The sequence below is a fragment of the Thrips palmi genome, unplaced genomic scaffold, assembly GCF_012932325.1.
Source record: "Thrips palmi isolate BJ-2018 unplaced genomic scaffold, TpBJ-2018v1 HiC_scaffold_6, whole genome shotgun sequence".
NCBI lineage: Eukaryota > Metazoa > Arthropoda > Insecta > Thysanoptera > Thripidae > Thrips > Thrips palmi.
In genome coordinates this window covers 4678451-4698233 of record NW_023144633.1, presented here as the reverse complement: position 1 = coordinate 4698233, position 19783 = coordinate 4678451, and the positions used below count along the sequence as shown (strand labels likewise).

At 57.0% G+C, this 19783-nt stretch overlaps 2 protein-coding genes across 2 annotated transcripts in view; one reads left to right on the top strand and one right to left on the bottom strand.

Annotated features, from left to right (window-relative positions):
• The window catches only part of LOC117651990 (potassium voltage-gated channel subfamily H member 8), a 68759-nt gene that overhangs the window by 30729 nt on the left and 18247 nt on the right, over positions 1-19783 (top strand). Inside the window, exons 3-5 of the mRNA XM_034396616.1 lie at positions 6311-6544; positions 16816-16965; positions 17537-17667. Coding sequence (XP_034252507.1) covers positions 6311-6544; positions 16816-16965; positions 17537-17667 — 515 coding nt within the window. The remainder of the gene's footprint in view (positions 1-6310; positions 6545-16815; positions 16966-17536; positions 17668-19783) is intronic.
• On the bottom strand, positions 9605-11069 carry LOC117651752. Its single transcript, XM_034396065.1, has 2 exons — positions 10867-11069; positions 9605-10041 (listed from the first exon to the last, which is right to left on the bottom strand). The coding sequence occupies exons 1-2, from the start codon at positions 11033-11035 to the stop codon at positions 9764-9766; spliced, it is 447 nt and encodes a 148-aa protein (XP_034251956.1). The 5' UTR covers positions 11036-11069; the 3' UTR covers positions 9605-9763.

The window sequence follows — 19783 nt, the reverse complement described above, 5'->3', positions numbered from 1 at the left end:
CCGGGATTTTGGCCGCGTCCACCGGTCTTCCGGCCCACTGTGCGCTCCGCGCGCCGCCAGGCCGCCAGGCCGCAAGGTGCACTTTCCTTTTTCTTTTCTGCCTCTTATTTCACCTCCCTTTTTTTTCGAGCCACCCTTCCGGGTGACATAGCAGCGCCGCCCCAGCTGAAAGAACGTTGATCATCCGTATCGCGATATACAGTCGCGAGAGAGGGGGGGAGTTGGAAAGAAACTCGCGGCAGTAACGCACGGTTATGGACGTGCCGGACCGAAGGGAAGCATTAACGAGTAGAACGGCAGCGCGCGTGGGGTGCCAAAGTATTTTCAATCAAGTCGCACTGCGGAGAATGGAAAAGGACACCGAATTCAACTTGATTTTAACGTGTTTCTGAAAAAGCTTTTTTCTTTCTTTTTATTCATAGCCAGGGTCAGGGTTGTTAACGTTAATTTCAAATTTAACGCGTTAACGTTAATGCGTTAGTCCGGGTGCATTAACTTAACGCGTTAACGTTAACTCGAATTTGAGAATTTAACGCGCTAACGTTAAATTAACGCAAGTAACGCCGTTATCGTTAAAAAATCTTTAAAACCCAACCAGAGAGGGTTGAGATAACGCCACCAAAACGTTATAACAAACGTTCATCACCCATAAAGGAATTAAAGAAACCATAACACAAATATTAAACTAGGTAAAACAGCTTTTGCTGTGTCTAGCACATATATTTTTCAGAAATTTACCTGGACCGATCGTGCATTAATCCCTACGTTAATACATTAACGGCGTTACGCGTTAAGAGAGTCCATTAACTTAACGCGTTAACGTTAATGGCCCAGACATATTTTAACGAGTTAACGTTAATTAACGATTAACGCCGTTACCGTAACGCCGTTAATCGTTAAATTAACGTTAACAACCCTGGCCAGGGTGAACTCCGAGCTCTTGCCCGAGGCCCGCTGCCACTCCCCGGTGGTGTGTGGCTTTGCGGTACCTATGATCCCCCGACCATGTTTGTCCTTCGGGAGGTCCCCGTCCCGGGCCGTCCCGGGCCGTCCCGGGCGGGCCCCTTTGAGGCTTTGGAAAGGTCGTGTCGTTGGGGCAACGTGCCTCACGGCCTCGTGGCTCACGGCCTCGTGGCTCTGCTGTGACTGCCGAGCACTTGCCTCATCTCGTTGGCGGCTTGCTCGCTGTTTGCCGACCCATCTGGAACCGGTGCAGCGTCCTGCCCTGCCGGCAACCAGACCGCCAAATAGTTCAGGAAACCTAGTATTTGACCTTACACAAAATTGTAGTAAGCTGAAATTTGGTGTACTGGTAGATCTCGATGCGCTGAATAACGTAATTTTTTGTTCCACGTTCTAGCCCTTGAGACTTTTTGGCAAATTGAACACAAAGGGCGTAAGTGCACCGTTTTGGTTTCCGAGCCGCAGAGACCGCAGTTTTGATCCGATCGTTGCGGACGAGGACTCAAATTAAGCAGAAAAGAACGCGGAACAAAATAGCAGTTGCACATTTTCCAAAACAAGTTTCCTTCCACCCGATCTAGGGCGTTAAAGGCAAACTTTTGGGTCGCACCTGCGTTCAATTTTCAATCAACTCGCCCGCGTTTGTTGGAACACCGTCCTAGTGAAAATTTGCCTCTTATGAACCCTGTGCGGCCAACCTTCCCCCGTAAGAAGCCGTTTTCTCTTTTTTTGTGCGACCACCCTGAGCCTGTAAAATCGCCCTGGAATGAACCCCTGCAGCCTGCGCGCTGGCGGCGCGCCGCCCGCCGCCGCGCTGCTCCACTGCTCCCCCCTCCACTCTCGTCCTCGGCCGCATCTGGAGGCAGGGTGTTGTCTCTCTCGCTCCCTTTGTAAACGCATTAGTGCGAGAACGGTACTGCATGCCTGCCGCTTCGGAGCCCGGCCGAGCGGCCGGCTCAGATGTTTACAACGCGCAATTCCTACTTCGCAGTTTCAGTAACCAAAACAAATTTTATTGAAGGAAAGGTTTGTTGAGCTCGGTAGAACGCGACGCGCTCTACAACCTCGCTTTTCATCCACATTTTTCGGAAGATTTCTTCCCCTTGTATTGGACGAAAGGGCCTTAGCGCGTTCAAAGTCCTACACTGAAAACGGCGGCACTTAGAAATGCCGGAAAGAAGCCCAAACGACCCAAATGCATCAAGGAATCGTTTCACCATCCACCGATACAGTTCAGTAAAATAATCAGGCAGTTATCTTTATTTTACTATTTTCTTTCATTGTTTTCTTCCCAACTTCCACCATACTATTGCGAGAAAATGGAGCTGAAATCGCAAAATGCGCCCCGAGGAATCGTCAAGCGCTGGCGTTTCAGCTGTATGTAGGTATTTTCAGAATTTCGCTAAGTGCAACGGTTGCTGAGAAAAGCTGTTCGAAAGGCAGCGGTGCACCCGGGCGCCGCCGCGCGAAGCCAGGCGGAGCGGCGGTCGCGCGCCCGGCGGACAAACCATCGCCACGTCGCTTGGGTGAGGAAATCGAAAAATTGGTCCCGAGTGAACGTCAAGCACCAGTCTTTTAGCTGCATGTCGGTGCTTTCGGATTTGAGCTAGGTCAAACGGTTGTGTTACAAATCCATTTTTAGTCCAGATCCGACACTGCCGCGCCACTTCATTGCGCGCGCCATGCTGCTGAGCGGCGCAGCCTGTGTAGGATTTGATTTTCTACCTGACCGTTTGACCTAGCTCAAATCCGAAAGCACCTACGTGCAGCTAAAAGACTGGTGCTTGACGTTCTCTCGGGACCAATTCCTCGATTTCCTCACCCAAGCGACGTGGCGATGGTTTGTCCGCCGGGCGCGCGACCGCCGCTCCGCCTGGCTTCGCGCGGCGGCGCCCGGGTGCACCGCTGCCTTTCGAACAGCTTTTCTCAGCAACCGTTGCACTTAGCGAAATTCTGAAAATACCTACATACAGCTGAAACGCCAGCGCTTGACGATTCCTCGGGGCGCATTTTGCGATTTCAGCTCCATTTTCTCGCAATAGTATGGTGGAAGTTGGGAAGAAAACAATGAAAGAAAATAGTAAAATAAAGATAACTGCCTGATTATTTTACTGAACTGTATCGGTGGATGGTGAAACGATTCCTTGATGCATTTGGGTCGTTTGGGCTTCTTTCCGGCATTTCTAAGTGCCGCCGTTTTCAGTGTAGGACTTTGAACGCGCTAAGGCCCTTTCGTTCAATACAAGGGGAAGAAATCTTCCGAAAAATGTGGATGAAAAGCGAGGTTGTAGAGCGCGTCGCGTTCTACCGAGCTCAACAAACCTTTCCTTCAATAAAATTTGTTTTGGTTACTGAAACTGCGAAGTAGGAATTGCGCGTTGTAAACATCTGAGCCGGCCGCTCGGCCGGGCTCCGAAGCGGCAGGCATGCAGTACCGTTCTCGCACTAATGCGTTTACAAAGGGAGCGAGAGAGACAACACCCTGCCTCCAGATGCGGCCGAGGACGAGAGTGGAGGGGGGAGCAGTGGAGCAGCGCGGCGGCGGGCGGCGCGCCGCCAGCGCGCAGGCTGCAGGGGTTCATTCCAGGGCGATTTTACAGGCTCAGGGTGGTCGCACAAAAAAAGAGAAAACGGCTTCTTACGGGGGAAGGTTGGCCGCACAGGGTTCATAAGAGGCAAATTTTCGCTAGGACGGTGTTCCAACAAACGCGGGCGAGTTGATTGAAAATTGAACGCAGGTGCGACCCAAAAGTTTGCCTTTAACGCCCTAGATCGGGTGGAAGGAAACTTGTTTTGGAAAATGTGCAACTGCTATTTTGTTCCGCGTTCTTTTCTGCTTAATTTGAGTCCTCGTCCGCAACGATCGGATCAAAACTGCGGTCTCTGCGGCTCGGAAACCAAAACGGTGCACTTACGCCCTTTGTGTTCAATTTGCCAAAAAGTCTCAAGGGCTAGAACGTGGAACAAAAAATTACGTTATTCAGCGCATCGAGATCTACCAGTACACCAAATTTCAGCTTACTACAATTTTGTGTAAGGTCATAACGCTTTATTTTCTTGGTTTCCTGGACTAAAAGGACAGCGGGGAGCGCTCGCGCTAGTTTCTCAAGCAGTCGAGTTCGAGAGGAGGGGGCTTCTTACCGCCATCCCTTCGGAAGCGGTCGGCCCCGCCCCAGTCCCGGACCGGCGGCGTCCCGGCGGCGTCCCAGTGCCCTACAAGACCCCCGCACGCCAGCCCGCCGGCACGCCCCAGTGCGCCGCGCTGCACAGTGGGCCAGAAGAACGGCGGAGGCGGCCAAAATCCCGGACGCGTTCTGAGCTCTAGCGTCGCCGCCTCCACCGTTCCTCTGCCCCACTGTGCAGTGCGGTGGCACTCTGCCTCATTGTGCCGTTTGATGGATGCGGACGTTGTTTTTGTTTTTGTTTGTCCTGCATTCCCGCGGCAGCAATCTCGACAGCCGGACCTTATACGTCCGCACTGGCCGCGGCGCGGCATTTTTGAAACCATGCAGGGCGGCATTCGCAGACCACATTCCCTGCCCCCTCCCCGGCACTCCGCCCTCTCCGGTGCGTTCCAGCGTGCATGCCAGGGAAGCCACCCCCGAGCCCTCCCCGCCGTCGTCTCCAGCCGTGTCTCGCCGTGCCGAATGGAGGCACCGCCAAGCAGCACCAAGCAGCGCTCGTCAAAGAAACGTGTACCCCCTCCAATCTTTTCATCCTTGCCAGACAGCAGAGCTTGTGACGCAGGCGCACCACACACACACACACACACACACACACACACACACACACACACACACACACACACACACACACACACACACACACACACACACACACACACAGAGTGACACCAACCTTACTGCCGTACCCGTCAGCGATGACTTAAGAGGAGGTTCTTTCGAGGTTCTTACTAACTGCAATCGAATTGGATCCCGTTCCTATTCGGACGGAGCGTTGTTTTTAATGTCAACAATGCTAATTTAAACAAAAACAACGAAAAAAGTATGAGTTTATTGTTTTTGTGCGCGAGATTTATGAACGGTCACGTACTCACTCCCGAAAAGAAAATATCTTTATGCTGCCTACTAATAATCCCAAAAGTGTGTGTGTCTGTCTGTCTGTTTTGTGTGTATTGTATACAGACCAGTGCAAGCAACAGAAGAGCAAGCAAAATATAATCCGTACGATGAAACTTTTTTTTTTATGTTTGTCTGTAAAGCAATAACAGAAAAGGGAAAGTGTGTAGGCTCGCTCCGAGTCACGCGCACGCACCCTCCCTCAACACACACATACAGAGAGAGAGAGAGAGAGAGAGAGAGAGAGAGAGAGAGAGAGAGAGAGAGAGAGAGAGAGAGAGAGAGAGAGAGAGAGAGAGAGAGAGAGAGGTGGGTGTTTTTCGTGCGGCACTAGCGCTGGCCAGGCAGTGGCCCCGTCCCATCACTTTCAAGTCGGCTGGTTCCAAACGGCACATCCGTCGTTCCGTCTCTCTCGCTCTCTCGGGGCGGTCCGCGTTTCCTCCTTGAGTTTCAATCCCGCTGCCTGCCGCTTCCCGCCGAGGAAGCGCGGCGTGATGGTCTCGACTCGAGCGGTCTCAACCCTTTAAAACACGTGGAGTGCCGGAGCGGGGCGGGGCGCTGCGGAGCACAGCACGGAGAGAGAGAGAGGGGGGGGGGGGAGACTTGATGAAAGTACTTGCACGTATCTCCGCGTCGGTGAAAGGACTGACGGAGTCGGTTAAAAATGGCTATGTAATCCCAAAGTAAGCACCGTTTCTACACGTTTTTTGAGCGGCCCGTTCGTAGAGCCACCGGGAGCGAGCCCCCGCCCAGCTTTGGTTCCCCTCCGGCTACCTTTCTATATGTGACTCTGCGTCTGCCAAAAGCACTGTGGGCCTGGGCCTGGCTGGAGGCTGTTTCCAGTGCGTGGCACAGCGTGGCACTGCGTGGCAGCAGAGCCAAAATGGTGTGAACGGCCCATTACAGTGAGGGAGCTAATCTGGTCGCTCTGGCCGCCATGGCGGAGGCCCTGCCCAGGCCATGCCCAGCCCAGCCAGGCTCAGTCCAGCCGAGCAGAAATTTTGGGGCGAGAGAGGCCGCCAATGGGGCTGTGTCCAGCGCGACCACCCTCACCAGCGGCGGCTGGCAAGACTAAGTGTGAGAGAGTGTTCAGCAAAGTTTGCAGTGTACTTAGAGACACTTTCCTGAGCCGAACACTTACTGACGAGCACTCGCCCAGGAGAGTGTACTCAGCCTGTGAGGAATCGGCTGCGTGATCTCTGTCTGTCTGTCTGTCGGTCTGTCTGTCTGCCCATGGCCTGACCACATTCTCCCTCTGTGTGTTCCAGATAGCAACTTCGTGCTGGGCAACGCCCAGGTGTCCAATGTGCACCCGATTGTCTACTGCTCCGATGGCTTCTGCGAACTCACGGGCTTCGCCCGCGCCCAGATCATGCAGAAGGGATGCGCCTGCAAGTTCCTGTACGGCCCGGAGACGCGGGAGGAGGACAAGGTGGCCATCGACAAGTCCCTGGAACTCAAGACTGAGCTTAAGCTGGAGGTGGTCTTCTACAAGAAGAACGGTAAGCCGTTTTGGGGTTGACAGGACCCCCACAGTGGGCAGGAAGACCGGTGGAGGTCCACACGCGTTTCGAGCTCCAGAGTCGCTAAATGGGACCCGAACCGAGCGTGTGACCCCACCAATGGATTCCTCGTTCGGAGAGCAATCCATTGGTGGGGTCACACGTTCGGTTCGAGTCCCATTTAGCGACTCTGGAGCTCAAAACGCGTCTAGAGTTTCGGCCGCCTCCACCGGTCTTCCGGCCCACTGTGCGAGGCCTCCGTCCCGCCAGGCCAGGCCGTCGCGGGTGGCTGCTTTGCCTCGTGCTTCGCCTCGTGCTTTGCCGTGCCGCGGCGCGCTGCCTGCTCTGCGCGCTCCGTCGTCCGCACCGCCGCGCCTCGCCGCGCCTCGCGTTACCGAGATGACGGCGTGCTGCTCGTTTGCCGCGGTTTGGCGCTGTCGCCACGCCGTCGCCACGCCGTCGCCACGCCTCCGCGGCCTGCAGCACGCCGCGCCTCCCCACCCCTCGGCTTGCCCACCACCCTGGTGGCCTTGCTCGCCGTGCCTCCGGCAGCACACCGTGAAAAGCGGTCTGCATGGAAAGTTGTGATGGCGGTCTAGTCCTTGAGGGGCAGCGTGTGTGCTGTTTGCCGCGGCGGGCGCGGTGGCCTCGGCTCGCCTCGGCGGCCCGATTCGCGTCGTCTCCCTCGTCCTCCTCGTCCTCCCCCTCCCCCTTGTGTGCCTTCTTCGCGTCTGAAACTACTTTAGCAGGCAGAGCCCGGCAGAGCCCCGCGGCTCAGGTGCTCCGGCATAGTGGGGCTGTATTCATACGACCCGCCGTCCGTCGCGCCGCGCGGCGCCGCCCCCGTTTTGACGCCCCCCACCCCCCTTCGTTACCTTCCACAAGCAGGCTCCCGCACATTTATACCCTCCAGGGACCTTGTTGGTGTGAGTGGGCGAGAGGGCCGCGCGGAGCTACAGCAGAGCACTCCTTGAGGGCCTGTCTATTCCCCGCTTACACGAAGACACGCGAAACATGCGCATTCACACACACACACACACCCACTCACTCACTGCACGTACCTCCACCACACACACACACACACGCACAGAAACACACACACGCTCGCGCGCCCCCACATAAAGTGTGTACGCAAAGTATAAACCACGCATTCTCGTTGTTTTAACAAAGTGCGTGTTCATCACTGTGACGTGACTTTGTTTCCGTCAGTCAAGTGGGCGCCCTGCCACGCCACGCCGCCCCCGCGAGAGAGGGGGGAAAGTCAGTGGTGGCTCGTGACGTGAGTGAACGCGGCCGCGCCGTCACCGAGGTGGCCAGCCCGCAGGGGTTGCCCCGGCCGTTGCGCCCCCCCCCCCCCCCCCCCCCGCCCCCGCGCATCCAAGAGTTGTGCGCGCGAAACGCCACGCCACGCGATACTCCGGGACAACTTTCCGGCTACGCCACTGGCCGCGAGTGCGGTGGCGCCGGTGGCGTGGGGGAGGGGGCCACGGGGGGGGGGAACAGATTCGCGGAGCCCCGTCTAGCTGCGCGACCGCCGCGGGGACTGCCGGCCGGGGAAAAGGGGGCGGGGCGACGACGGAAGGGGAGCATGGAAATCTGTTGGAGCGTTCACCTAGCAAAATGGGGTTTGTCGGGAAGCCTTCGTCTCGCTTCCAGCTTGCTTCCAGCGCACAGTGGGCCAGAAGAACGGTGGGGGTGGTCCGAATCCCGGACGCGTTTGCGAGCTTCGGAGTCGCAAAATGGGGCTCGAACCGAACGTGTGACCCCACCAATGGATAGCTCTCCGAACGAGGAATCGATTGATGGGGTCACACGTTCGGTTCGAGTCCCATTTGGCGACTCTGGAGCTCAAAACGCGTCTAGAGTTTTGGCCGCCTCCACCGTTCCTCTGGCCCACTGCGCTTCGCCTTGCACAGGCCATGTCGCGGCACCAGAAAAGGGGGTATTTTCCGAAGGAACCTCCGGAAGCAGAGCGGCACGCTGCGCTGATACCAGGCCTCGCGGTGCAGCCTGAGCCGCGACGGCGTGTTTGTGGGGCCAGATTCGTGGGCCGGGCCGCGCCGCGCGGTGTGATAGATTCCACATGTTCTCATGAATACCGGGCGGTCGGCGCCGTGCCGCGCCACGCCGCTCCCCAAACTTATCGTTATCATCGCTCTCTGTCTGACGAAAGTACACTCCATTTGCCCGGCCATTTTCGAAAGCGACTATACTTTGACCGGCCGTACATCGGCCCTTGTGTGAACAGTCCACCGTCGGGCGCGCTCCGGGCCGGGTTGTCCTTGGTCAGGGCCTCCAGCCAACGGCGTGGACGTAGGTGGTAGTTTACTTTTTCAATAAGTTTGCCCCGACAAAACGATTTCTCGGCTGGGGAAAGTTCGCGGGACGACACGACACTGCGCTTTATTCTGGTCCCTCGACGGAAAGGCTGCTGACAGGGTATAACAAGTCCCCCCTGATTCCGAAGAGTGGCTTCGTCTTCGCTCTGCCTCTCTCGCGCCCCACGCGGCCCCACGCCGTTGCGGCCCAGCGCGTGAAAACGCGGAAACTTGCAGCAATGCCCGTCACGGCGCGGCTACCGGCGGCCACGGCTGTAATGAGTGCAACAAAGACAACCGAGGCCCGCGGCGGCCCGGCAAGCCGTGTAAAGTTGGCGGTATTGAAAAAGTTTGCGAAAAAGCAGCTTCGGCGCGGAGCGTGGCGCGCGGACAGCCCCCGGGCAGCCGCGTGGCGGCCGTGGAGGTCACCGACGACGACGCCGAGCTTGGCGGCTGCGTTTTAAATCCCGGCGCACCGTGTTAGCCTGATCCTGCTGAACAGCGCTCTCTGTCTCTCGGACGGGGCGCCCCGGGCGTGCGAGAGAGACGGAGGCAGGTGACGCCAGTGCGCTATCAGACACTATCCGGTAATGGCCGAGGCATTGGATCCGTCACCCTGATAGCACCGCCTGCAGGGCCCGCCCCGCCCCGCCTGCTATTTCCGCACAGCTTTCGAGGGGAAAAGAGATGAGTGGGATTCTTTGTTTGCCAGTGGCTAACGTTATTCCAGGACGACTTTATCTCTGTTTGCGTTTCATTTATTGACGACTGTTATATCGCAGAGCAACCAGCGTAGCTGGAGTAATCACGTAAGGCAAAACAAATAAATTACAAATGGCTGGGTACAAAAATTAAAATAGTGTCGGAGAGCGCCGACAGCGAAGACTACAGCACGGCGTCTTCAAAGACGCGGGCCGTGGTTCGCGGCCCACGGCGCCGGGTGGCGGGGGCTGGGGATCCTCACGCAGGTGCACAGCTTGTAGTGGTTGCAGAAGCCCCCGCTGAAGCCCAGCATCACCTCGCACGCCTTGTTGCACGCGTGGTCGTCGCAGGACACGCCCTTGGGCGGAGGGCTCTCGAAGCTGTCGTTCTCGTCGTCGTCGTCGTCCTGGCTGGAGTCCTGGTTGACGGCGTCCTGGCCGACCTGGCCGACCTGGCCGACGCCCTCCTCCTTCAGCGCTGCGAAGGACACGAAAGGTTCATGACAGCCGCGTGGACGACCGTACCCACAGAGGACCAGACGACCGGTGGAGGCGGCCAAAATCCTAGACTTGTTTTCAGCTCCAGAGTCGCTCGACAGGACTCGAACAGAACGTGTGACCCCACCAATGGATTCCTCGTTTGGAGAGCAATCCATTGGTAGGGTCACATGTTCGGTTCGAGTCGTATTTAGCGACTGTGGAGCTCAAAACGAGTCTAGAATTTTTGCCGCCTCCACCGGTCTTCTAGCCCACTGAGGTACGCCAGTGTGAACTCCCAAGTAAACTTTATTCAAAGTGTACTTCCAAGTCAACTTTTTTTCACAGAGGCACTTCCTAGTACTCTTTGCGCAGAGTATACTCGGTGGATCCCGTAGTGAGGCCGAGTGAGGCCGGTGGCAGGGTGGAGCCGGTGGCAGTCCTGCGATCGCTTTGAAGCCCTCCCCTCCCTCGTCGAGAGCCGCGATTTGCACGCACGACGGCGCACCGTCACCGAGGCTTACAAGGGACGGCAGCGTCCCACACCTGACGCGCTTTGGACGCAACTTTGCCGTCAGACCCCCCATTGTTCTCCTGCCTCCAGGCGACGCGACCGAACCCTGACGCGTTTTGAGCTCCAGAGTCGCTAAACAGGACTCGAACCGAGCGTGTGACCCCACCAATGGATTCCTCGTTCGGAGAGCAATCCATTGGTGGGGTCACACGTTCGGTTCGAGTCCCATTTAGCTACTGTGGAGCTCGAAACGCGTCTAGAGTTTTGTCCGCCTCCACTGGTCTTCTGGCCCACTGTGCGGCGCGCACTCACCTTGGAAAATCCTGTCCAGGATGTCGGCGTCGGAGTCCTGCTGGGGGAGGCGAGGACCGGCGGCGACCCCGAACGGGCCGCCGTCGTCGGCCTCCTTGGCGAAGTCCAGGAAGGGCGGTGCGGCCGCGGCCGCGGCCACCAGGACGAGCACGGCGATGACGGTGTTCATGGCGCTGCTGCTGCGGACTGTGCGCCGGCCGCGCCGCGCCGACACTTTATAGGGGTGGCCGCGCCGCGCCTTATCGGTGTGATAGCAAACAATCGGGCCTTCGGGCCTTCAGCCGCCCACCTGACTGACGGGCTTATTCATTAAATTTGTCATGCAGGCTTCCAGGAGGCTTTGGCCGTGCAGCCGGATTACGTTGACAGTGATTCACTCGCAGCGCAGTGGGCCAGAGGACCGGTGGCGGCGGCCAAAATTCTTGACGCGTTTGTATCCCCAGAGTCGCTAAATGGGACTCGAATCGAACGTGTGACCCCACCAATGGATTGCTCTCCGAACTAGGAATCCATTGGTGGGGTCACGCGCTCGGTTCGAGTCCCGTTTAGCGACTCTGGAGCTCAAAACGCGTCCAGGGTTTTGTCCGCCTCCGCCGGTCGTCTGGCCCACTGTGCGTTAGGGAGGCTATTTCGTCCCGACGCCCGCCTCGGCCTCTTCTCTGGGTGCTAAGAGGAAAAGTGCCGCGATAGTCATCGCGGGCTCAGCCCTGCTCTGCGCGAAGTGTACATCGCCGATAAGGATTTCGACTGAGGAGCAGTTCCGAGTCGCACGCCCAGATGAATCACAAAGCAGGAGGCAAAAAACAGCGGGCTGCACTGGAAAAAAAATTCTCAATTCGAGGGCATGTGCCTACTCACATCGATGCAGTGCTATCGACTTGTCCTCGAGCATCTATCAATGTCAGACTCGGGTTGAGAATTTTTTTTCAAAAGTGCTTGACTGACTATGTTGTTGTTGTTTTTGATTTGCGGTGTACCGCCCACTGCGACCGGCACGCGTCGCTCACCGACTAGCCATAGCAGAGCCCTGGAATTTCTTGGTTGAATCGGCGAGCGATTGTGTCCCAGACGAGGCGGGGCTCCGGCGCGGGGCTCGGCGCGGGGCCAGCCGACGCCCCCGGGCCTGATAGCTCCCCGGAGGAGACAACGGACCGGGGAGAAACTTTGCCGCCTTCTCGGTACCAACTGTCCCTGTGCCTCTCCCCGGAGCCCTGCCCGTCCTCCTGTCCGCCCCGCCCGCCCCGCCCGCCCTGCCAGCGGAGAGCGCCTGCGGAGTAGGCCCTCCCGTAGAGCATGCAAGTGGTCGTGTTGCCTACCGCACGGGCGCTCGACCCTCCCGCATGGAGGCCTCGAGTGCAGTGTGTGTGTGTGTGGCCGTCCGAGCCCCAGCAGGGTAGGCAACCCACGAGACACTATCTTCGCTTTCGCTCGGTCCGGCGCGGCGGCGCTGGCTGCCCCGCAGTTCGCCCTACTTAATGCTTTGCTTTGCCCCGCTTCAACCTATCTCGCCTCTCCATTTCACTTTCTTTCCTCTTTTTCCTCCTCCGGCCCCGCCTCCCCGCCTGACCCCCTCCGGGTGGTTTCGGTCTATCGAAGGTGCGCACGAGCGTCAAGTCAGGGGGACAAGGTTGGGAGCGGGGCGCGGTGGGTGCGGAGCGTGCGGAGCGACAGACGGTTTCTCCGGGTGAATACGCAGGGACCTCGCCAATCGAGTGAATGCTTCTTCTTCTTCTTCTTCTTCTTCTTCTTCTTCTTCTTCTTCTTCTTCTTCTCTTCTTCTTCTTCTTCTTCTTCTTCTTCTTCGCTGCTGTTTTTAACAGACCGCACCTCGCGCGGTATTATTACCGAAATGCATCTCTCTTCGTTCATTTCCCTCCGCTTCCCCTCCCCTCCCACCAGAGAGAGAGAGAGAGAGAGAGAGAGAGATGGGGCGGTTGGAGAACGGTGTGGCCATTAAATTTCCCCGAATCATTCCACTGTGATTCATACCCCGAGCTCATCTCTGCAGCGTCAGACTTTCGGACAGCGCCGCATAGAAATAATTTTGAAATAATATACCGCAAGCCTCGGCGGCTGCTCCCCCTTCCCCCACCACTCCCTCCGTGTCACTCTTTGAGAATCGGGCGTTATATCGCAGGGAGGGGAACCTTAATGAAAACCTCAAACGTAAGCAATATTTTTTTTTGGGTCGACGGTTTCGACAAGGTTTTTATTATTTCACTATTTTCCTTAGCCCTGAAAACATAAAAAATATGAGGTTCGAGACTGGTCTACGAGAAGCACGTGCAGAGCTGGTAGGTGTTGCAGAAGCCTCCGCGGTACGACGGCAGGCGTTGGCACGCCGCGCGACACTCGCTCGCCACGCACATGACGGCGTTGCCGATGTCGATGTCTGCAAACAAACGGACGCACACTGTCAAAAAAACTGTCGTCACTTGGAGGAAAACAAACCTTGGTTTACGTTCCGATCACTGGAAAAGGTTGACAAAGTCGTCACAAAAGTGATGAAATTTCGGAAGCTTCTGCAAGTTTTGTGTATGGGCTTGATGGACAACAATGTCATCAACAAATTAAGGACATTCTTGTACGAAAAATGAGCCTTGACATTGTCACGACGCGGCGACCAAAAGCTTGACAGTGCAGGCTCGCGGGCCAGGGCAACGCGTTGCATGCTGTTTGGCAAACAGTGTGACGACAAAGGGCCGGCGGAAAGGAGGGACTCATCAGTGGCCCTGCAGTGTGCTGGCCGCTGTCAACAAGACAACAAACGCATAGCGGAGTGCAGCACCGCCACCCAGCGGACCGTTCCGGCCGTCGCGCTGTCTCTCTCGCACTCCCCACCTCACCCCGTGAGTGCGAGAGAGACAGAGCGACGAGCCTTCGGAATCAGGTGGCGGCCCACTGCAGAATCAAAGGCCTGTTTGCCTTATCGGGCGCAGATTGGGTGCGGTTCTCGAAACGCGGCCAGGGTCCGGCTCGGCGGAATGATTCCCAGAGTCTCTCTGTCTCTCTCGCACTCACGGGTCGTCTCATATAGGTGCGAGTCTGCAGTACCTTATTAGTCCCGATGAGGACCGTGTGTAGCCGATCCACTGTGACATGGTATTCTAACGAACGTAGCGTTTCAGTGAGAGTTTTATGAGGGCTCTTTCTTTAACACTTCCCGTTAGAAACGACGAAAACTTTTGCAGTGGGCTCTGGGTTTTTGGACTCACCAAAGACTTGCAGGGGGTCGGCGGGCCTGGCGGCGGCCGGGGCCGCCCACACTGCCAGCAGCACGGCGACGACGCAGAAGTACGAGGAGTGCATCTTGGAGCGTTGCTGCCGGCCCAGGGTCACGACGGCGACTGGCCTCAGTGCGGCACTCTGAGTGCTCGGCCGGGTGGCTCCTCGGCTGCGTCCGGAACCTCCCTCTGCTGCCGGACAGACAGGCCGCACGGCGTGGCTGTGTCCGAAGCTCGGCTCTCCATGCGAGGGTCACAGTGAGGCCATCTCGGCCCGACAATAACAAGCATATCGGGACGGATGGGTTATTGGTTCGGAAAGCGGGTCATTGCCACGCCCAGAGTGCGTCTGGCTTCCACCCGTAGAGTGATTCACCGGCAGGCGCGCTACACTAGGTTTCGAAGAAGAAATGTTTGTTCATCAGCTGCACTTTTTACCGTGCGAATACCACCTACGGGTTGCTTTGGTGTACATTCCGGATCCCCAATTCGCGCAGCCAAGCCCGCGAGAAAAATGAGGGTTTTCGAACACGAGTCTGTCGGCCAGAATACGATGCATGTCTGACGACACTTCAGAGATTTTTGTCTCATCTGGCCGGCCAACCGACGGGTCTGAACGTGTCGATGACGGTTTTATCTCGTTTTCCGAGATATCGGATGCGTCTCGACTTTTATCGCAGCGAGGCGCTTTGCGGATTGCCGGTAACTCTTATCGTAATGAGTGAATCACTTTCCCCATTCACGTTGAATGGGACGGTTTGATAATTTGACAGTGAGGAAAATAACCAGAACGGCAATATCCCAGACCAGTGATTTAAAGCTGAGAGGAACATGATTTCTCTTTGTATCTTCCAGTGTAAAATTCTATTCTATTTCTAACTCACAAGAAAACTTGTGTTTGTAAGCAACAGTGTAGGGCAGGCCGTTGCGAATCGAAGCCGCTTCTTTTCTGAATGTGCGACACTTCTTGAGCGACAATGCAGAGGCTGGGTCACCTACTCCGTTGTGCCGACAGCGCATTGAAAACGCGCGGACAAAAAAACGATCGGCGCTGTGGAGATTAGCGGGAGAGGTGGATGAACTTTGAATGAAGGCAGCGGCGGCGCTCGGCTCGCTCGGCTCGGGCCAATAAACCGGCTCACCCTCCTGGCCAGAGATAGATCTCTCGCTCTGACTCCCCACGCTCCCTTCATACTTCTCGCATTGCCTTTGTACTCCACTACCACCATTTCTACCTTGACCTCATCCTTCCTACCTTGACCTCATACTCCCTCCGTTGACCTCATACTACCTCCGTTGACCTCATACTCCCTTCGTTGATCTCACACTCCCCAACTTAACCCCATACCACCTTCATCCTCCTCACGTTGGGCTTCATACTCCTTTCGCAACAACTCCCACAAGTCCGTGCCCTTCGACGCCCTGCCCTCTGCACTCCCTTCGTACTCCACATACTCCGCGCCACATGGCGCACCTGCCGCAAATGAATATCCCAGTGTGCGGGCTCGCGGTGCCGGCCGCTTCGGACGCATTATTTAGTTGTTTGTTATTGTTTGGCCCCTGATCCATAATGCAGCGCGCGCGTAAAGTACGTTCGCACTTATGGGCCGCGTTACCATGGCGACGCCTTGTGGACGCCCTTGGAGTGAACAGTGTGGGCGCAAAAAAGGTGATGTCGGTCGGTGTGAGATTATTGAGTGTGTGCCGTCCTCACGCGCCCCCTATCGACCTGTCGTTCTACCTGTCTGTCTGTCTGTCTGCCTGTCTGTCTGTCTGTCTGTTTGTCTGTTTGTCTGCCTGTCTGTCTGTCTGTCTGTCTGTCTGTCTGCCTGTCTGTCTGTCTGTCTGTCTGTCTGCTGCTGTCTGTCTGTCTGTCTGTCTGTCCGTCTGTCCGTCTCTCTGTTATTCCCGAAGGAAGCCCGTGGAAATCCTGGCAGCAGGTTGCGTCTAAATTTCACTGGATCAACCAACGAAATAGGGTCGGGTCGGTCCCGGAAAAGATGAGGCTCTGGCTGAAGCTTGCAGCAATCTAATTGAGTTAGTAAAAAGCGGGGCGGTTCGGCGGGCCTTATTAGCAGAAAGCACACTGCCAAAACGGGCAAAAACCGGCGGTGGCGGTCAAAATCCCGGACGCGTTTTGAGCTCCAGAGTCGCTAAATGGGACTCGAACCCAACGTGTGACCCCCACCAATGGATTGCTCTCCGAACGAGGAATCCGTTAGTGGGGTCACACGGTCCGTTCGAGCCCCATTTAGCGACTCTGGAGCTGAAAACGCGTCCGGGATTCTGACCGCCGCCACCGGTCTTCTGGCCCACTGTGCGTCCGTTTCCGAACAACGCGCTCATGACGCGGCGATCGTAAAAAACGTAATGCGACGTCCACCTGGCCGGGCCGCGTTGCCGCGTTTCCAAGGCACGCTGATTTAAAACGCAGTCACAGCGCCTCCCCACCCCCTCGGCAAAAAAGTAAGCTTTGTGTGTAATATCCATAACGGCCCCATCCTTGCCTCTCGCTCCACGTCGCCGCGGAATGTGGTTTACGGTGCAGTAAATGCGGACATTGTGGGAAGGCGGTGCCGAAAATTGGCGCCAAATGAAAATACGGCTCCGCTACACTGTTCGGTCCCTGAAAAAAACATGCAAATGAACTCTAAATTTGCCTCCGCAAAGTCCATATTTTTCGTCTTCCGACCAAATTTTTTAATCAGGTTATTTTTTTTCGCAGGGTCCCGCTTCTGGTGCCTGCTGGACATCGTGCCCATCAAGAACGAGAAGCGCGAGGTGGTGCTGTTCCTCGCCAGCCACAAGGATATCACGCACACCAAGGTGCAGCAGCCGCAGACCTCGGACGACGAGGACGACGACTGCGAGAACGGTGAGCCCGGCCTCGCACAGTGGGCCAGAAGACCGGTGGAGGCGGTCCAAACTCCAGACGCGTTTTGAGCTCCAGAGTCGCTACACAGGCCCCGAACCGAACGTGTGACCCCACCAATGGATTCCTCGTTCGGAGAGCAATCCATTGGTGGGGTCACACGTTCGGTTCGAGTCCCATTTAGCGACTCTGGAGCTCAAAACGCGTCGAGAGTTTTGTCCGCCTCCACCGGTCTTCTGGCCCACTGTGCGTAGCCTCCGCGCCATCCACTTTGAAGGCAATAACCTTGTTGTGGGTCAGGATCGCTTTTGCGGCCATGATCCGCGCGGGGGAGGGGGAGGGGGGTGATAATCACTCTAGAAGCAACGCGCCGTCTCCCGGCGAGGAAGGGAACTGCTATTATTAGTCGTGATGGTTATAACGCGTCTTGCGCGAAACGGAGCGGGAAGTTTGTGCTGGCAAACCTCCCTCACTTTGAGGTTAATTTGAAGCCAGTTAACCGTGACTTCAGTCGGAGGAATCCGGGCGGAGAGTAGCCGGGGCACTATCAAGATTGTTAATTTTTTTCTTCCAGATGCCAACGGCAACCTGGATCCGGAGGCTCCACCGGCCAACTACGAGAGACGGCGGTCGAGAGCCGTGCTGTACCAACTGTCCGGGCACTACAAGCAGGACAAGATCAAGTCCAAAATCAAGCTCAACAATGTGAGTAACCAGTCCTACCTCCTCGCCTGATCGAGAAACTCCTTTCATCGCAAAAACTTTCGCAATTTAAAAAAAAAATAAAAAAAATTCGTCGTGAAAGTATTGCAAATCGAATGGCAGTGTCCTGCGTTACCGCAGCGCGCCATTGCGGGTTCTTCTTGCCACACCCCTCACGGCTTATGAATATTCACAGCCGCAGTAATTGCCCGGCCGCGTCGCCGCGTGTGACCCCGCGACCCTTTTGTAGTGCAGTAGACTTGGCCGCGGGGCGGGGCGGGGCGGGGCCTCGCTGTGGATCGGCCGCTTTTGTCTCTATCACTGGAGGCTACATTCGACCTCGGCCGTGCGTTCTTCTTCTTCTTTTTCTTCTTGCCCTCTCCCATTCCCCATCCGCGAGTTACAATCGTTGTGTACTCCGACGGGGCACAAGAGGAGTCCTTCACTTACCCCCCACCCCCTCCTCCTCCTCTAGCAGGACAATTCAAGGAACTAGGCCTATTGTACCGAGTGGAAAGGGCTGGGGCGCCGTCGTGGGGGCGCGCGGGCGGTCATCAGATAAAGGTGTGCCGGTTCGATTTAGTGAGTCGGCGAGAGAAAAATAAGGCCACAACGAAACGCACAAATCAAGGAGCGAGAAACGCTGACTTCGGCTGGCGAGATTCGCAAAGCGACTCCAATTACAGTGTGGGACACGGTGCGGTCGCCGCGTCGCCGGCACTGATAGTGCTTTCTCAAGGGATTGCATCGATCTCCCGGGTCGTCCTCCCCCGGCAGCACTGTCGCTGTCTCTCTCGCACCCCACAGGACACCCCTGGGAGTGCGAGGGAGACACCGAGGGTTTGGAATCAGCCCTCAGCAGCAGCTGGTGTCTCAGAACGCCTCGCCTTGGCGGCGCACAGTGGGCCAGAAGACCGGTGGAGGCGGCCAGAACTCCGGACGCGTTTTGAGCTCCAGAGTCGCTAAACAGGACTCGAACCGACCGTGTGACCCCACCAATGGACTGCTCTCCGAACGAGGAATCCATTGGTGGGGTCACACGTACGGTTCGAGTCCCATTTAGCGACTCTGGGCCGCCTCCGCCGGTCTTCTGGCCCACTGTGCGGCGCCAAGGCCAGGTGGTGGCGGCGTCCCGGGGACGGAAAGGCTGAAAGTCAGCTCATCCCGCAAAGCTGTTATAAGGGAACACCTGGCCGGGCGTCCATTCCGGCCCACTAGCCCTGCCTTGCCGCCTGGCTGGCTGCCTGCCCGCCTGCCTGCCAGCCCGCCCTGCTCGACCGCATATCGACCTCACTGTCGTGTGATTTGGCGTGGATCAAACTGCCGGGGGCCCGGCTGCCGGGGTGCCGTCTACCCTCCAAAACACACACAAACATTTTTTCGGAAAAACGTTTTGCGCAATTACCTTGTGGGTGTGGGAAATCCCCGCTGGCGAGACTTTGAGAGTGTGGGCGCCACACGCTAGGTGCGCCTGCCCTCTGGCCGCCCACCTCTCGGCTTCCGATCGGGCCGACAAAGAAGGCCATGAGCTTCTTCCTCGTGGGGCCGAGGCGCGCTGAACAGCTGCTACACCGCCAAGGCCAGCCCTCGGCCCGTCGGCCGGTCTGCTTTCGGGGGAAAAGAAGAAAGTTTCGTGGAGGGAAAAAAAATTGGGATGCGAATTGGTGGCGGTGATGGGGTCCCGCCACCAAGCAGGGAGAGTACCACCGCAGGCTGGGGAGTCGTTTTCGTCGCTCTGTCTCTCTCGCACCTACGCGGGAGGCCCCATGAGAGCGAGAGAGACAGAGCGACTCTCCGGCCGGAGTCAGTGGAAGCAGAGCGGAAAGAAGAGCGCACGGATCCGAAGGAGTCCGTCTGTTTCGCAGTGTAAGCATCGTGCAGGGTAATAGCGCACCCCGCTCGGCCCCGCTCACACTAATGACGAGGGACTTACGACCTAATGGAAAGAAAAATGTTTCTCGGAATGGAGGCGCTCTCGCCGGCGGACGGATGCGGGGCGACGTCGGGGCGCGTCGTGGCGACCCGGAACAACCCCCCCACTGCCGCATGCACGCGAAAGCGTCTCTCTCTCTCTCTCTCTCTCTCTCTCTCTCTCTCTCTCTCTCTCTCTCTCTCTCTC